This window comes from Drosophila takahashii, chromosome 3R (genome assembly GCF_030179915.1).
Source record: "Drosophila takahashii strain IR98-3 E-12201 chromosome 3R, DtakHiC1v2, whole genome shotgun sequence".
Classification (NCBI taxonomy): Eukaryota; Metazoa; Arthropoda; class Insecta; order Diptera; family Drosophilidae; genus Drosophila; species Drosophila takahashii.
The window spans coordinates 9,055,803-9,074,690 of NC_091681.1; the positions used below are offsets into that span (position 1 = coordinate 9,055,803).

The 18,888-nt window shown below is 39.4% G+C and overlaps 3 protein-coding genes across 10 annotated transcripts in view; 2 read left to right on the plus strand and 1 right to left on the minus strand.

The window, feature by feature from the left end:
- Positions 1-11,849, minus strand: part of plx (PTB_TBC1D1_like and TBC domain-containing protein plx) — a 35,642-nt gene extending 23,793 nt beyond the window's left edge. The window contains exons 1-2 of one of the 3 annotated variants that reach the window (XM_017152792.3): positions 11,467-11,849; positions 10,233-10,538 (exon numbers count right to left, since the gene is read on the minus strand). In XM_017152792.3, coding sequence (XP_017008281.2) covers positions 10,233-10,352 — 120 coding nt within the window. In that variant the 5' untranslated portion in view covers positions 10,353-10,538; positions 11,467-11,849. Of the gene's footprint in view, positions 1-10,232; positions 10,539-11,419 lie in introns of all 3 variants that reach the window. The other 2 variants (XM_017152793.3, XM_070217660.1) reach the window with 2 other exon arrangements.
- Positions 1,871-3,373, plus strand: LOC108064981 (serine/threonine-protein phosphatase 2A activator). Its single transcript, XM_017152801.3, has one exon. The coding sequence runs from the start codon at positions 1,940-1,942 to the stop codon at positions 3,203-3,205; it is 1,266 nt and encodes a 421-aa protein (XP_017008290.2). The 5' UTR covers positions 1,871-1,939; the 3' UTR covers positions 3,206-3,373.
- Positions 11,850-12,286: 437 nt separating the features above from the next.
- On the plus strand, positions 12,287-18,886 carry Rab23 (RAS oncogene family member Rab23). 6 transcript variants are annotated; one of them, XM_070217638.1, is made up of 3 exons: positions 12,287-12,309; positions 15,295-15,663; positions 16,432-18,886. In XM_070217638.1, exons 2-3 carry the CDS (start codon positions 15,544-15,546, stop codon positions 17,116-17,118), a joined length of 807 nt encoding a protein of 268 aa, XP_070073739.1. In that variant the 5' UTR covers positions 12,287-12,309; positions 15,295-15,543; the 3' UTR covers positions 17,119-18,886. The 6 variants fall into 6 exon arrangements, with proteins under 6 accessions (XP_070073739.1, XP_070073741.1, XP_070073740.1 ...); XM_070217640.1 differs by lacking the exon at positions 12,287-12,309 and adding an exon at positions 12,460-12,594; XM_070217639.1 differs by lacking the exon at positions 12,287-12,309 and adding an exon at positions 12,966-12,988.
- The last annotated feature ends 2 nt before the right edge of the window (positions 18,887-18,888 follow it).

Genomic DNA, 18,888 nt, shown 5'->3' on the forward strand with positions numbered 1-18,888 from the left:
TTCAAGTCAATATCTTTTGAAATGACCGAGTTATTAATTTCGGCCAACAAAAGTGGTCAAATGCCCCATAGTGCAGACGGACAGACAGACAGACGGACAGACGGACAGACGGACATGGCTAGATCGACTCGGCTAGTGACCCTGATCAAGAATATATATACTTTATGGGTCGGAAACGCTTCCTTCTAGCATATACTTTTGCACGAATCTAGTATACCCTTTTACTCTACGAGTAACGGGTATAACAAACTATATTTAAAGCATTTGATTAGTATCCTTAAATCACTGGTCCACCCTGGACTATTTTCACCTGACCTCCCTTCTATCCACTTTCCTGCACGCATTTTCATTTGCTTTGAAGTGCAGTTAGCGTCATGTCAAAAACAGCTGGGGAGGGAAATTACATTTTTTGCATTTGCATTTGCTGGTTTTTGTTGCTATGTATGCGGATGTTGTTGTTTTCATTAGTATCGCGACGCTGACGTCGACGTCGCTGCCAAGAGCAGACGTCGCGTGTTTTTGCCCAGTGATTTATACCTTTAAACCGTTTTTCCATTACCTTTTCATGCCGCAGCTGCTATTTGTTGTTGTTATTGTGGCTGTTGCCTAATAAATTGTCTACAATTGTTCATTGCATTATTCGTGGTTGCTTTTGTTGTTGCTAGCGTTGGCGCAGTGTAGCCATATAATTAGCATTAACTGCCATTACTGCTGTTGTTGCTGCTCCTGACGTCTTAATAACGAGTTGCTACCTCTCAAGTATAGCCCCAACTATTCACGGGGTCAGTCGAAGGAACCCGACTATTAAGTCTGGATTACGGCCACTCACTTTACAACGATATCTCTACTTAAAACTCATTATTCATAGGTATATTATTTTTATGGCAATAGTTAAATAGTTCATTATACCCGTTACTCGTAGAGTAAAAGGGTATACTAGATTCGTGCAAAAGTATGTAACAGCTAGAAGGAAGCGTTTCCGACCCATAAAGTATATATATTCTTGATCAGGGTCACTAGCCGAGTCGATCTAGCCATGTCCGTCTGTCCGTCTGTCCGTCTGTCTGTCTGCCCGTCTGTATGAACGCTGAGATCTCAGAAACTACAAAAGCTAGAAGGTTGAGATTTTCCACACATATTCTTTGGCTTCCTACGCAGCGCAAGTTTATTTTAGCCGAGCGCCACGCCCCCTCTAACGCCCACAATCGCCCACTAACGATTTTAAAATGGGTCCTGCGCCCACATCTTTAAAGATTTCCGACAAGTATAAATGCAATTTTGTTGTGTATATTTATACCTATCGAAATGTAGAAGACATTTTTCAAATCGGACCATTCATTAAAAAGTTATACGCAATCAAAAATTATATATCTATCTCCCTCGCACTCCCTTTAGCTGAGTTACGATTATTAGTCGGGACACCAACTTCGCACTTCTTTTAGCTGAGTGACGGGTATTAGATAGTCGGGACAACAACCCGACTATAGCGTTCTCTCTTGTTTTTACTGAGTTTATATAATATTGTTAGTTTTCTTAATAAGGGAAAGTAAAATGAAAAATTGTTTAAATTTCTAAAGGAATTTGTATTAATTTTTCATAAGTTATTAATGTTAAACATGCAAGAGGATAATTTGCGTTCTATCTGCAAGATATAGTAGTTAATAAATGCATTTGCACTAGCTATCGGACAATTCGGATACTAGATAAATAAACGAAAACATCAATTCGAACATTGATCCTCAAAAGTAGAAAAGTTTAATAAAATATGCCATTCATACCAAAAATTGAAATTTCACTGGGCCAAAGATACTCGTAAAAGTATGCTAAAAGTAATTTAGTTTAGGTGGCCTTGCCTAACAACTTGATTTTAAATAGATTGACATTTAAATACAAGTAAAGTATACAAGAAGACACAAAAGAACTACAAATATTGAAGGAGATGGAGCAGAAGGACGAAGTGAATCCCAAGCGGGTTGCCGCCTTCTATCGAAGAAGCACCATCGGGCCTGTGTGCCGGCTGCAGTCCACCTCGGACATCGAGCCCTGGCAGCTCTCGAAGGCGTACTTCACACTGATCACGTACTTGAACGATGTGAGCACCGAGATACAGGGAATAAGGAACACCGACTCCTTTCCGATCAGCCAGAACATCCGGCGACTGGCGGCCATCTTCGACAAACTGGACGTCATGATTCAGGTCAATCCACCGGCACCCGTCATCCAAACTGCCACTCCCAGTGCCTCATTGGATCCGGCCAACAAAGGATACAGGCGGTGGGCACACAGCATGCTGAGGGATATTTACCAGATGGTAGAGAAAGCTGTGCCGGCCAGCAAGTGCAGGCACGTGAATGAACTGGGTGTGTACTTATCGGGGGCCTTCGGCAGCTCCACCAAAATCGAGTATGGAATTGGGCACGAGCTCAGCTTCCTGTTTTTCCTGTGCGCGCTTTTCAAGGCGGAGATCCTTAATCGGGAGGAGGACTTGGTCGCCTCGGCTCTGGTTCTCTTCGATCGCTACTTGAAGTTCGTGCGCCGGCTGCAGGTCACCTATTCTGTGGTATCATCTAACTGGCATGGAGGTTACTCCCTGGATAAATTCCAGTTTGTGCCCTTTATTTGGGGATTCGCCCAGCTGTGCTACGAGGCGCCCTTCTCCCCGCAGAAAATCCTGGACGAGGACACTGTTGCGAAATACAAGAAGGATTACCTGCTGATCGATTGTGTTGCACACATGGCAAACACCTACATCGGCACTTTTGCCCGCCATTCCAGTCAACTTTGGAGCCTGGCTGCGTTGTCCTCGTGGACCAAGATCCATCGCAGTCTGATGCTCATGTATATGGAAGACATACTTTTGGACTTTGACAACCTGAATGCCCTGCGATTCGGTGAACTGATGTCGTTTGAGAAAGACAAGTCCGGCCGGCAACTGGGTAATGCTCGCTTAGGTGTGATGTCTCCACTGCGCCGCCCAAGGGTGGAGGATACGGATGATCAAGATCAGGATCTCCATTCTAGCACTCCTTCGATTTCAAAATCGGACCTTATTGAAGGCAGTAAGAAGCCCATGGTGGACGAAGCCTTTAGCGACGGTATGTCCAACAGCGGACTTTCAGTGGGCAGCGACTGCTCATCTCTCAGCGGCGTAGGTGTCTATCTCCCCTCTTGGATAGATGACAGTCCGAGCAGTGTCAAGCGTTAGAAGTTTTTTGTTCAGTTCTTTAACTATTAATTCGCTAAGAAAAGTATCATTCCATCATGTTCAATTGAAAATCAAATCCTCTGTCTTGTTATACCCTTGCATGTATTTATGATCATTATGAGTAGAGAATTGAAAACGCTTCCTTCTACCTGTTTCATACTTTTCGACAAATACTTTTACTTTTACTCTACGATTACCAGTTATAAAAATACAACTAATACAAATAAAACAAAGAACGCTGCAATCATTACTTCGACTATCAGATACCCGTTATTCAGCTTAAGGGAGTGCGTGGGAGATGCAGATAGGCAGTCGTGAATTTAGTGGCGGCCATTTCATTTTTAGCACATAACTTTTTAATGGATTGTCACATTTTAAAAGTTTTTCTTCATTTCGATAGGTATTAACAAGAGAGAACGCTATAGTCGGGTTGGTGTCCCGAAAATCTAATACCCGTCACTCAGCTAAATTCTTTTTTCAGCGCAATTTTTATTGCGCATAACTTTTTAATGAATGTTCCGATTTGAAAAATGTCTTCTACATTTCGATAGATATAAATATACACAAGAAAATTGCATTTGTCCTTCTCGGAAATCTTTAAAGGTGTGGGCGCCAGACACATTTTAAAATCGTTAGTGGGCGATTGTGGGCGTTATAGGGGGCGTGACGCTCGGCTGAAATAAACTTGCGCTGCGTAGGAATCTTAACCTTCTAGCTTTTGTAGTTTTCGAGATCTAGATCGACTCGGCTAGTGACCCTGATCAAGAACATATACATAGATTATTTACATACTTTTGCACGAATACAATATACCCCTTCACTCTACGAGTAACGGCTATAATAAATAGATTATGCCCGTAACAGATAAATGACAACCCACTAAATACATGGTTTTCCAGCTGCTTTTGCTCCGTGTAATGGGAAAATTATGTGTGTCATCTGCACGAATATCCGGGAACGACATCTACAACATGGCAACGATGTCAAGAGACCTGCAGACATGGGTCCAAGGATCAGCAGACCACGAAACCGAGTTCCATCAAATGCAAAACAGCAGCCAACTGGAATAGAGTGGCTGTGTGGCAGAGGAAGTGGAAATGGAAGTGGCTGAGGATGAGGATGAGTCAGATGGTGGGGGTGCAACCGGGTGTACTGGGAATATAGCGCATACGCCGCGTGAGCCACAGCAGCAATACTCGAGAGCAGCGGGCTGGCGACGATGAAGTGCGAAAGCATTTATGCCACTGCAGAGGACTTTGGGGGTCGAAGGCGGGGGGAGTGACGCGCCTCAAGTGACTCGACCAAAAGCGGATTACCAACGCGACTTGAGTGACTTCCCGAGCAGAGGCGGCAAAACAGCTAGAGTGGCAACAATTGCAGAGGCGAAATGAGAAAATGGAAATGAAAATGAAACAAGCGGCGTATTGATTTTTCCTCTTCAGCCCCATCGCCTAACCTAACTCCCCGGCGTTGTGACGTCAATGGGGCAGCACGCGCCATCATCGCAAGGGGATGGAAAATGGGTGGAAATCGGGAGGCCCTACCAACTACCTGAAATCCTTGGCAGGCCTCATTCGTGTTATTCAAATGTATCAAAGGGGAATGCTTTGGGTGAAAAAAATGGTCATCCCCTCCATTGTTGCGAGATTAAAAGTCACCCATTCAAAGTATATATGTGTAAAACCTGATTTATAGGCGACATTAAGCACACGAAAGTGAAAAGTGAAACGATTTATTAAACCCTAAAGTAGAATATTTTTCAGAAGAAAATTGGTATAAAAAAGTACTTAAAAGATTGACAGCAACTTCTAGCTCAAAGCTTATTCAAAGTTTACAATTCTGGAAGTTGACCTAAACATAGAATGAGTAGAAAGAAGAATGAGTAGTAAGAAAAAGCTTATTTATTCCTCTAGCTGATCAAGAATATATATATTTTTAGTGTCAAATTCCAAAGACATTGGCCAAGCTTCACGATGGGGATTGCAATTTCAGCGAAAAAATGAATTCACATAATTCAAAATGTATAATTTGTAGGAAATGCAACAATAGTTTACTCAGGAGCACCCAAATATCATGGAAAACAAGAAATGGTTTGTGGAAATTTTTGTGCTTTTTGTGTGTACTTTCGTACTAATTAAACAGTTAAAATCAAATCAACATTTTATAAACCTCAATAATTGCCATGCACTACTCTCGAACTCCAGCTGAATCGCATAAATCTTCTGCCACTAATTGCAAGACAAATTCTTAGCTATGAAGTGCCAAAATATTAGCGCTGCTTTTGCACTTAAATAATTTTCCCGCTGAGGCGTCACCAAAACTGACAAAAATGTAAAAATTGCATGACGTCGCCACAGAGGGCGCATTTTCTTTCGTTTCTACTTTTCTTTGCTGTGGGTGGGCGTGGCGCGACCAGCAGTCCATCCAAGAAGCTTGCTATAATTTTCATGCGCTATTTAACATAATAAAGCAATAAGCCGCCACATAACACTGGAGAGCGAAAGAGGAGCAAGAGCTCTGGCAAACATTTTATTTATGCCACTCGCCACTGTCTCTTTCGCTCCGGGTGCGTGTTTGTTTTGTGTCAACTTAAATGCAAAAATAAGGAGAGGGAAAAAAACTAACAACTATAATAAACAAGTGTGCTGGCTTAAGTAAATATTTAAATAAGAAAATATGAAGCGAATTACGGTCTGTTCCGGTCTCTCCCGAGCCACGAGTAGTGGCTGCCTTGTGGAGTACGGATGCCTAAGTGGATTACAAGAGCGTGGATAAAATGTCACAGGGCTTGAACTAATGGTTTGTGAAACTGATATGCGCCGAGGATAGAAAATGAGCATGCCTGCAGGCTAACGCACAGCTTGATGACGTACTATCAATTTATATTCAACTTATACGACCTAACCTAACCTAACCTTCACTTATCCTTAATATTTTTCTTAAATTATTGCCTCAATAAATTTCTTGGTACAGATAATATTAAAAATAATGCATTTACTGAAATAGTTTTCAGTTTCTTCAAATAAACTTTTGGAACTAACAAAAAAATTTAAACGCCACTGTAAAAATTAATTCTAAGGAACCTACACCACTAAATAGATATTACACAAAAGAAATCTGGGAATCAAAGATTTACTTAAACCCCTTAATGTTTCCCCTAGGCATTTCAAATAATAACTGCAAGAATAAGTAAACCAAGTAAATTCCCTTTTGAATCTCAGAAAGGCCATGCTTAAATAAGTACACATACAAAACTTTGTGGGCAGATTTGAGTCGAGTATTTTTTGTTGAAGCGATTGCGAAAGGTTCTTGAGGGCAGTCAAGACCTCGAGGTACATTCAATAAGCATCAACAACAATTGCCAGAGGCAGGTGTGATTCCCCCGCAGATCCTTTGGGGCACGGTCGCAGGCACGTAGAAAGGATTCGTTTAAATGCGACAACGGGCAGCTGAGCTCTATACACTCAAAATAAATTTAACCCTAAATTTTAGAAAATCGCCATTAAAATTTCTTTTTTCTAAATACAAGAAAGTTATTTCTAAATCTAAGGAAATTTTTCTTAAGTCAAGAAAGTTTTCCTTAAATCCAGGAAGTATTTCTTAAATGTAGAAAATGGTTACCATGAACTAAAATCACCCTAAAATCTAGAAAAAATGCCCTTAAAATTAGAAATAATTTTCTGAAAAATAGAAAGGCAAACGAAAATAATAAAATATTTTGGCAACACTTTTTCTAAAAATGAGTGCCCTAACCCTAAAATTAAGCTAACCCTAAATAATAGAAACATTTTCTAAAAAGTAGAAAGTTTTTCTAAAAATTAGAAATAGTTGTTTTCACATGCTCTGGCACACCAAAATGTTCAATGCCAGAACTTGTCAGCTGCCGGGCGGCTGTACTCGTAGCGCAGACGGTTAAAGCGCTTGGTTAGAAATCGAATCGACCCTGGTTCGAGTCCCAGAGCAAACTAATTTTTACCTTTTTTTTTAAGTTTTTTTTTTTAAAGTTTTTTTTAAAGTTTTTTTTAAAATTTGTTTTTTTACTCTTTTTTTTATTCCTTTTTTTATTGATGGCAAGCGGTAAACCGAAAATAATTTGGTTTATATTTAGCTATTTACTATATACAACACATAAAATAAATTGCGATAGCATAAATATATACATATGTATATATGTATGTAAATAAGTAAAACGCGAATGGTCAAAATTATGCAATTAGTATTCAAATGTATTCTCCGCTTGACCCTTTACATACAATGCTCGGTTTGCCACAGCAAATTTAAGTGCTACAATGGCCCAGTATGTAGGCCGTTCGCTCCTCGCGCGGGAGACCCGGGTTCGATTCTCACCGACGGACAAGTAAAAATGTAAGTTTTTTTCATGAAGATAAAATATTAACTAATCATAATTTCTACATTCCCAATCTTCCGCAGTCCCGTAGTCCACATTTACAACAACATTTGGCTTTGGTTAGATAAGAAATCCAAGCGCAAATACATAATAATAAATACATAACCTTTAACATTCACAATATACAAGACACACAACGCCTGCATATGTATATAGGGAGGAGTACATAATATAAACGTATATACAAAAAAAATCACGATTGAACATGTTTTTTTGTTTTGTTTTTAATTTCTATTTTTTAGGAAAATTTCCTACTTTTTAGAAATTTTTGCCCTTAAATTTAGTAAAATAACCCTAAAATTTAGAAATATGACGTCAAAAAAAATCAAAAATATAGAAAAATGTGACCCTAAAATTTAGGGCGAGCTTGTCTTGAAGACAAAAGTAGGGCGATTTCCTTGACTTTAGGGTTAATTTTATTTTGAGTGTAGAGCCAACCGAAACAGAACACACGTAAACGAAAACAAAATGGGTATATAAAAAGTGTTTCTTACCCCAAAAAGGGATTGCTTAGTCATTACATTTCGGACTGCACAAATTAATGACGTACACTCAAAAAAATCAACAGAGTAAACTCTTTAAGCTTCGTGTTAAAAATAATCTAGATGTAGTATAATATTTCATAAAGTTTATATTTTGTAGTTTCATTTCTATACCAAAAGTTACAATTTAAAACTCTCGAATATATTAAATTTCTACTCATCTTATTAATGCACATTTGACACTGAATAGTAGATAATACATAAGTACATACAAACATTAAAATAATTTGCTTTCTATAACTATTTTTAAGGTGAAATATAATCATCAAATTGTATTTATTGGACAGATTGTCAAAGGGATAACCCCCGAGAAGGAAGACACACCCATACCCGATGACTGGCTAATTGCGGACTTTGGTAAAATTAATTTCCCAGCTTCTAATAATATTACCCGAAGGGCCGTGGCAGATGAGTTGCGGGAAGGGGGATATCACGCGGGGAGGGTGGAGCAACTTGTTGTCGCACGTGTTCACCGCGGCGTATGCGTAATCTCTTCGGGTTGCACCTGGTGACGGGGGTGTCCCTCAATTTGTTTTAGGCCTCACAGTTGTTTCGTTCCTCCAGCGTTCGTCATCCGTTATCTCGGTTCTATTTATAGGGCCGAACACCCCATGAACGGCTGCCGATGGGTCACTAATCGCAGTAATTATCCTTTATGGAGCACAAACTTATTAATTAAATTTCGTTCGCTATTTTGCCAGCATCTCACTTGGCACATAATTGATTTACCCAACCGTAATAATGGCAAATTGCTTTTAATTGTTTTCGCCAAAGGCGCACAAAGTGTGAGGAGAAGACCTGTCATGTGCGATATGGGTATTGCATACCATGTTTGATTGGATTAACAAGAATCGTTTTGTCGTGGGTGGCATGTCGGGTGGGATTTAAAATCAAATCCAATTCAATACCATTCCATTGGATCATAATCAATAAAACTGATGACTTGGGGTCCAACATTCTACGTAACAGCATCAACATACTTATTTTCATGTTTATTAATTAAAGACCCGAGCCCTGAAGCAAATTCAAGGAAAATGCATTTTGAGTTATATAATAGGTAAAATATAAAATTGCCGCTTTTATGGGCATTAAATAGCATACTTGATACAAGGATATTATTGACAAAATTTGAAGAAATGTATATTACGGCGGGTCGATTTTTATGGACCGAAAAAGGGGATAAATCGTACAGGGAGAACATTCTTTAGAGGATTTTAAACAATATTGGCGAACAAACTTATGGTCTAAAACAGTGGTCGGCACACACATACGATGACATTTTGTTTTATATATGTGTGCGTAAATTGCACTGGGCAGCTCATTGATGTGTGTGTACAGACTGCTGTTTTACAGTGTCCGTGAGGGGCAGCGGATGAGCAGAGCAATTCCCTATGCTCACTTAATAGGACGCTGCCGACCGCTGGTCTAAAATGACGTTTGATTTTTGAGGAAAATATCATAGTAGTCAACACGGATATATTCCTGAATTTAAATTTAAATTCTAAGAAAAAGGACGTGTAGTTGAAAAAATATTGTAATTTTCCAACTTTTAGGTTGTACTACAGGCAAACGGATTCTTGGTTTTTGTTTGCTGTCAACGCATGCTCTTTATCTTTCGAGTCCCATACTCAAAATAATCCTAAATCCTTAAATTATAATTATAATTATTTTCAGTATGAGATTTGAATAATAAGGAGTGTCACTTTTGAAATGCGTTGACACAATAGCAAAGAAAGAATCCCTTTGCTTGTAATACCTCCCGAAAGTTTTCAAGTTACAGCATTTTTCTAATTTTGAGGTCATGTTTCTCAGAATCCGTGCGTCAGGGAACGTTTCAGTGAATGCAGTTCAAATTGGGAACTCGAAGCGAATACGATTGTATCGCATTTATCGAGGTAAATTTTTAATGTAACGACTAGTTGCTAACGATCTGCAAGGATAAACTTCGGCTTGAACAAGTTCGATTCCTTTCTTGTTAAAATTAAACTTTTAAAAAACCAATCTTTTTATTAAAAGTACTTAAAAAACGCTATAAGCAGAAGAGTTGAAAAATTCAATGGCTTCTCAAAATATTTACCTTTGTGTAGCTCTCCGTGGACCGAATGTCGTTGATGGTCCATGGCAACATGGAGGCGGAGTAGCGCGGATCGACGGACGCACTGCCGCGATAAGTCAGCGAGACGAGGCGCGTTTTCATGTTCACTTTGTTTTAAAGTTATTTTTGATTTTTAATTTTATTTATTGGTGTGTACTTTTGGCGTACGATAAACTGTTAAAATTGCAGGCCAAATTGAGTTGCGGGCCATTTATTTACTTTGCATTTTATTTGCCGTTTTGCAAAGTGCTTTTTAATCGTTTTTGTATATGTTTTTTCTGTAGCGTGCTGTAGTGCAGAATCGAAATCAATATTTAATGGACATGCGGCGAGGGCGACCGCGTTTTCACATTCCCAGGGAGAAGGGAGTTGCTGATGGAATTCGGAGTTCGTGAGCTGAATGACTCACCCGAGAGGGCGGAAAATGTGGGTGGTTAGTGCGAAAGAAGGGAAACGGGGTGCTGTAGCGGACAATGACCACCTGACTGCGCTTCCTGCGGGAAGGTCTCGAAAAGCATCCAAGAAATTACTATCAATATTGATTTTTATTCGCAGCCATTGCCGTCTTTGTTTTTCACATATTCATGGCTCACCCATTCGCATATACAGTACGCGTTCTATAGAACGAACTTTTAGAATAAGAAATATGTCTTTTTATGAAAAAATTTATTTTATTTTTATTATTTAAATTATATGAAACCAAAACATCAGTAAAAATTACAAATACAAAGTTTCAAGAACACAACAATTTTGTTTGTACATTTTTATTACAGGCGTAATACATATCGAAGTTCACTTGTTTATTCAAAAATTAAATATGCAATAAATATATAATTTTAAAATTAAATAAAAATTTAAAAAAAAAATAGTTTTTAGGTAATTTTAAAGTAAATTTTTTTAGTATAAGAAACACTTATATAAGGTAAACACCCTTGGATTAATACATTTATCCACTCCATCAAGCGCGGACTGTATATTTTTTTTGCTATGGCATTAGGATGGGTGGGTGGAGGGGTGGAAGGGCGCAGGGCAAGGGAATGGAGGAGGAAGAGGACGAGCCACCACCAGACAGACTGAGAAAAAAAGAGACGGCAGTCACCCCAATGTCGGAATTTACTTTTCCACAAACTTTGCACTTTTTACTTTCTACTTTATAAGGTTTCCACTACCTTTTCGCCGACCCTCGCCACACATACACACTCGACGAATCACTCACACACGGATGTTGGGCAGCGATTTGCAAATATAAATACTGTTTTGGGAGATTTGTGCAACCGAAAAGACGTTGAAATGCCACCGAATTCCGCTGAGCACTGAAAGGCGAGTTCCTAACGCGGCTCCACATTCGCGATGGCCTAGCATTTCTCTATGTCTCGTCCTTCGTCCTGGCGCCCGATATTACGATTGCTGCGCACGCGCGTGCCTCCCAGCGAAACGGGTTGTAAACAAAGGCAACGTGATTGTGTCCTCTATCGGTTTTTAGCAGATGGTTTCTCATTTTTGCTGAAATACATTTCCATTTGCGATTTATTTTGGCCCCGTAGTCGAAAGTCAAACAAATGCGCGTCTTGTCGTTCCGATTCGCCGAACAGCTGATGTACGCGGCGCTTCTTCTTTTGCGAATGACATTCGCCGCGAAGCAGTGTTGCAAAGCGATGGATTCAGGTGCCAGAAACCGCTACTAATTCAAAATTTAAGTTCAGCGAGTACTCAAAATGTTGATAAATCATATTTAATTGATATGTTTAATCATAAATAAAATTGCATGCAAAGAGTAAAGGACATAGCCTTCTAGGGTAATTGCAAACTATAATGTATTTTTTTACTTCAAGTACAATTTCTTAAAATTGTAGTTAGGTGCAGCGAAAATTAAAAAAAAAAACATTTAAAATTAGGAAAAGCAGCCTGTGCTTAAAAGTATAAGTATGACCGTTTAAAGCTATGAATTGGGTGTGACCATCCACCTGAAGAACTCTTGGAATTTTCCCACCTGCTTGCCACGGTCACACTGCCCGTAAGCCAGGTTTGGCATTCAAATTTCGGTCGCGACGAGCTACAGGTGCGCTTTCTGATTCCCGTTGACGTTTGGGGTTTCTCCCTCTTGGCGCCCTAAGAAATCGCCAGGGGCAAAAACCATAGATGAACCGTGTGTGTGACTAGACTTTCACTGCGGGTCAATTCCGAGATCGGGATCCCAGGCGTCGCTCGTCTTTAATTAAGGCGCTTCGCACGCGTTGTCGTCGTTGTTTCAGCTTCATTTTAGCTGCTTCGGCCGCCTTAGTTGTTTTGGCCATGTAGAAGAGGCGCTGCGAACGTGTTTACGATTTTCTGCAGCTCGGGCTGTGTGAGTTTGAGCTGGGATTCGAATGCGAGTTTCGCGTTTTCGCACTCGCAACTTCTTTTCGTTCATTTCTCACCCAGAAAACACAATCGGTTGGCTTGATTTTGTAGTTTAGTGAGAAAAGGCCGTAAAAGAGCTATGAAAAAATATGGCAAAAGATAAAATAAAGAAGAAGAAGGCGACACTGTGCGATGTACCGTTAGTACGCGAGTGACTGTTTAAGCATAATTTAAATAATGAGGAATTCGCGCTCTTAATTGATTTAAGTAGCGCTCCGCATTTGCATAATTTTCCCCATACACAGTGCACCATAAACTTGGAAAATCCGCTTTTCCACTGCAACAGCAACAAGTGCAATTGTGTAGGTGTGTGCACCAGTGCATGTGGCTCCGCGCAGGTGTGTTGGTGCTGTGAACTTAAATGGACAAGTTAGAATCCACATTCCACAACAATGGCCAAGAAAACGGCCGCCGATCTATTAGTTCCTTGGGCAAATTTCAAAATAATTGCAGTGCAACTGTGGAAATTGATGTGCGGTGCTTCACTTGCAACAACAACAAACAGTTCTTGTACACACAAGTTTACCTGGATTGTATGTCAATCTCTGATGTTGTTTTTGTTTAGCCTACGGAGAACAAACTACAAAGAAGTCGGATTTTTTAGTTTAGAAAGCTACATATATCTTACCGAAATATTTAATACACTTTAAAATGTTTTTTTAACGACAACATAATGTTAAAAAAAAAATCTTTAACTGTAATTGATTCTGAATTTAGTCAAATACATACATAAGTAATTTTAAAATTAGTTGAAAGCGCAAATATTTCTGTATGGTTAGTCTTATTTCTTAAATTCTAGTTTTGAACCAAAGATTTGTTTCCCCTTAGATCACCCAATCCATAAGATCAGAATGTCCACTCTCGAATAAACTTTTTTAAGTGTACACACTTGGCTATTGAACTAAATCTATAACCGGTGGCCTTAATTATCATAACAATGAACTACAACAAAAAACCAAAATAACATGAACCTTTTAGAAGAAGCTGGGGAAAAAGAGTCGCTCCATAATTAGAACAAACGAAAGGTTGCACAGTGGGTCAAACTTACAAGCCATAGGAAATGAAAAACACAAATCCTGTGTTACCTGTCCGATTAATGCGGAATGCCGACAGCTTTCAAAGATCTTAAGAAACCATGCTGGGAATTAATTAATTGATAAAAAGGTAACCTTGGAGAGAGATCACAATATTTAGGTCATTAAAGGCTTTACAAATCCACTTGATCAATTCAAACAACATTTTTTTTTTGTAACGAATTGAAAATCACGAAAATAATAAAAAAAAAAACCAAGGTACATAGATTAAATTGAAAATAAAATTTTTTTTTGCTTGTTTGTATACATTTTAAAACCTATAAATAAAAGTATAGAATGAAAGACAATTGACTTTAAAAAACTGTATAAATAATAAGTTAATCTAAATTAGTTAATTTAATGAAATTTGATATAACAAATAGTTTTTAATTTACAAAATTAGTTATTATTCACATTATTTTTTGGAGTAACCACCAACAAATGTACACTATACACATTCATAAAAACATGCATTAAATTCAATAGTTTTTCCAAGATGGTTAAAATACCGTCTGAGCAGTATTCTTCGAAACTTCGAAAGAATACTTTTAGAAGCCCTCCTCCTTCTACGTTTTAGGGTAAAGTTCATTTTAAATATTTTTGGGACGCAGCTCTTAAAGTCTATTTTAAGAACTATGGAAATCATCTAATTTGCCTACGAATCGAATAAGTCATCTTCACAACACAATGTAAGCAAGTGGGTTTAGCGTCTTCCCATCGTTTGGTCAGATATATTAACACTCCAGATCTATTCTTAACCCACGTTGCTACGCCGTCCGCCCACTGGACCAAAGAAAGCAACTGTAAACAGGGGAAAGGCCAGAAGAAAGAGCACAATTTTCAAAGAATTCATAAGCACGCGCTAATGCGAATACTAATGCTATTCATGCTCCATCTCTCTTCCACTGACCAGTGACCACTGTCTACTGGCCCCTGTCTTCCCACCTGTAACCCTCCCTTCTTTGCCCACCACCTGTTACCTGTGCGTAAGGTGTGTGGAAGCACCTGTTGTTGAACAACGTAACCGTGCGTGTTCGGGCGTTCGGGTTGCGTCTTATTAGAAGCCGCATTCGGTGGCCCCGGAGCCAGTCAGGAAAAAATAAGAAAAAGTCAAACAAAAAACAGACCTAGGCAAGAGAGTCGAGAAAAACAGCGCTGAAAACCGGTTAATGTGAAAATGAAAGAAAACCATTTGTATTTACAGTCAAACTTCCTTAACTCGAATTTTGTATTAGTCGAAATAATACGATTTTTTTTTAAAAACAACTTTTAAAAATATTCTTACCAATATAGTTGTAATTACAAAACAATTAACTGTTAGACAACAGCAAATATCACAAACAATATAAAAGTTGTCTACAATGCTCACTACCAAAAAAGTAAAAAATTATTATTTTTTAAATAATAGTCATAAATAATGTTTATAAGACATCTGCAAAAAGTTTTAAAATATTCTTACTCAATTACCTTATTCGCCTCACATTCGTTCGAGTTAAAGAAGATTGACTGTATAATTTGTTATGTATCAAAGGCTGATGTCGCTGAAGAGCTGATTTTTCTTTTTTCCACAGTTCGAATTTGGTGAAATCAATGCGTAGAAAGTGAATCGAGGCTTACGCAAAGTTAGGGGAAAAGTGAAAAGCTGCGGAAAACTTGGCTGACCAAAAAAGTATATTTGGACGCACCTGCCTTCGACTGTTTGAGATCGCGTGCTCCACCCGATTTCCCTGGCCAGGAGCTGGAGCTGAATCGAGAGCTGGAGCTGGAGCCAGAGCCACAGCCACACACCTGGGCGAGCGGCGGCCCACCTGCCGGCTTAGATGCGTCTAATCCAATCGGCAACCGGCGGTGCTGCTGCGACCGTTCTGCAGACCCACTCCCAGTCGCAGTACAACTACACCAGCATGCGTGAAGATGATATCGAGCTGGCCATTAAAGTGGTAAGTTGCCCAGCCGGCTGAGTGAATGTAAATCTTTTCCATTCGGATGATGAATGGCTGAAATGAGTGCACTGGAAAAAACCAGCTATCAAGTCAGAGATAAAACATATGTATATGTTTATTTTTGTATAGTTATAATGTCTAGAACGAGATAAATTGTAGGTTTTCTCAGTAATATATATGTATATGTATAATATTATCAATCCTTACTACCTTTTTCTGACTATATTCCCATCTCCTAGTGCTGTGAATGGCACCTGTGAGATCAAATCCGATTGGCCAATGCTAATGGCGAAACTGCACGGATTAAGATTCTAGTTCAATTAGGGTTTTTTCCCCTCAGAGCGGGATCGTTTCTAATGGGTTTCTGGAATTGTTTCGAAATGATCTCTACATCACTTGCTTCTCTGGAAGTGTCTCTCGACGGACAAGCTAAATTTGATTGAATGTTACCCGCTTAATTAACTTAAATGGCTAACCGTTTTAAATGTCCAATAGAAAGCAAATAAATATTGTGAACAGTTAATTTTCTCGCCTTCTGGTGAACACAATTATTATTGTTAATAAACATACGAAATTCGTCTTTCTCTCGCAGTTTTATATTTAAATTCTACTCCTTTCCATTATGAATAGATAAAAGTATTATCAATAATTACTGCAATAATTTAAAAGTTATTAAAACAGCTATTTAAAGTGGCTAACACCCTAACTCCCTTAATTTCCAAAAACACGTCCAAAACTATGAAAGTGCTCTCATTTTTTTAACAGGTCATTGTGGGTAATGGTGGCGTCGGCAAGTCCTCGATGATCCAGCGCTATTGCAAGGGAATATTCACAAAGGACTACAAGAAGACGATTGGCGTTGACTTCCTGGAACGGCAGATCGAGATCGACGGCGAGGATGTGCGCATCATGCTGTGGGACACCGCCGGCCAGGAGGAGTTTGACTGCATCACAAAGGCCTACTACCGGGGCGCTCAGGCCTCCGTCCTGGTTTTCTCGACGACAGATCGGGCCTCCTTTGACGCAATCAAGGATTGGAAGCGCAAGGTGGAGAACGAGTGCAACGAAATACCCACGGTGATCGTGCAGAACAAGATTGACCTAATCGAACAGGCTGTGGTCACCGCCGACGAGGTGGAGACGCTGGCCAAGCTGCTGAACTGTCGGCTCATCCGCACATCCGTCAAGGAGGACATCAATGTAGCGTCCGTGTTCCGCTACTTGGCCACCAAGTGCCATCAGCTGATGACCCAGAGCTACGACCAGACCGCCGGAAACCAGCAAAACTCCAGCCATCCGCCCTACAGCAGCACGCCCACGATCAGCGCCTTCAGTCCGACCTTCACCAAGTCCAGCAGTGGCACCATCGTCCTCCGTCCGGCGAAGAAGGGCCATGGCTCCAGCGTGGCCCGGAAGCGCAAAATAGTGCTCAAGAAGTGTGGAATATTGTGAGGAGTTGTCGGATTAGCTGGATGGATGGCAGGGGCGACTCGGCCGGCAATTAATAACTGGAGCATATTTAACGCTCAATTATTTTGGAGTCTAATGAAGTCGTAGTCGGGTGGCCAGCCAACCGTTGGATGCAACCACAGCCATTCACTAGTCGTGCACAGACTCCGCGTGATGTGGTTCAGACATGCCTACGGAACAGCAGAGATAATCGGAGGCAGCAAAGTGAATCTTCGGAGCAAACTCCGAAGAGGAGATACCCTTGCAGAGGAACATATTTTTTTATCCAAACTAGACCAAAACCCATAAATTTCATTTGATCAAACGCTTTTCCTTTCCAAACTTTATCTTTAATAAAGTTTTCAAAACTTTATTTTGCGGGCCGGTTCCGAAGTTTGTATACTCTTGTGGTTTCCACATAAAGGCTTTGTTTGATTTCCATTTCCGATTTGTAATTGTTAAAGCATCTTAAAGTTATACTGCTTGATTTACACCCTCCCTTGAACAAGCTTAATTTAAAACAAGAGGGAACGTTATAGTCGGATGCCCCGACTATCAGATACCCGTTACTCAGGTAAAGGGAGTGCGAGGGAGATGGAGATAGAGATAGAAAACGTTGATCACGCATAACTTTTTAACGAATGGTCCGATTTGAAAAATTTCTTCTACATTTCGATAGGTATTGATAAACACAATAAAACTGCATTTTTACTTTTCCAAAATATTAAAATTTTTAAAATCGTATATAAGCGATGGTGGGCGTTAGAGGGGGCGTGGCACCATTTTGAAACAAACTTGCGCTGCGTAGGAATTCCTAGAATCTGCATGCAAAATGCCAATCTTCTAGCTTCTATAGTTTCCGAGATCTCAGCGTTCATACGGACAGACGGACAGACAGACAGACAGACAGACAGACGGACAGACGGACAGACGGACATGGCTAGATCGACTCGGCTAGTGATCCTGATCAAGAATATATATACTTTATGGGGTCGGAAACGCTTCCTTCTACCTGTTACATACTTTTGCACGAATACAATATACCCTTTTACTCTACGAGTAACGGGTATAAAAACCTATAAACTACGAAAAAAGGTAGAGGAGGAAAAGAAAATAATGTTATTTTTAACCCAACTTTTTGTTTATCAATTTTTATTATTTCGACTGTCAACAGAATACTCATGCTTCAAATATAAGTATACATAAAATATAGATCATATACTTACTTAGCTTCACAAGCCTAGCACCCGATCTGCAAGGGTAGATGAGTTCTCAAAACCACAGACAATATGCACAAGCACTGGCAGTTTCTCAAAAAATTGCCCCAATTAGTTATAGATATGAAATTAAATTTTGTATTATGCCCGCTTTTCTATAACGGAGACTGAAGCAGCTTTGCTTTTATATCGGATATGTATATAGACACGTTAGCATGGGTATAAGCTTGCCTAACAAAGCACAATTAAAAGGCTATTTATCACGCTAACCCAGCCCAGATATCCATGTGAAATCCCTTCGCCAATTTGCTTTGGCCAAATGTGCAATTAAATATTCAGCTTATACATTTATTAACTAATTGCAAGTCATGTAAAAGCGCAATTTGACGCGATTCTATGTAGACCAATGTTCACATTCTATGCAATATAAAGACCACGTTTATGTAAGCCGAATATGAGAGTATGAATAAATAATCCTAAGCCTATTAATATTGTATTTATAATTGTAATGACTCATTAAAATATTCCCCTAATAAATTATTTTTGTATTTTAATT

Bases quoted from the DNA above. Each gene is read 5' to 3' on its own strand.
- LOC108064981 (XM_017152801.3), top strand. From the start codon at position 1,940: ATGGAGCAGAAGGACGAAGTGAATCCCAAGCGGGTTGCCGCCTTCTAT.
- Rab23 (XM_070217638.1), top strand. From the start codon at position 15,544: ATGCGTCTAATCCAATCGGCAACCGGCGGTGCTGCTGCGACCGTTCTG. The intron at 15,664-16,431 runs GTAAGTTGCCCA...TTTTTTTAACAG, and splicing joins TCGAGCTGGCCATTAAAGTG to GTCATTGTGGGTAATGGTGG.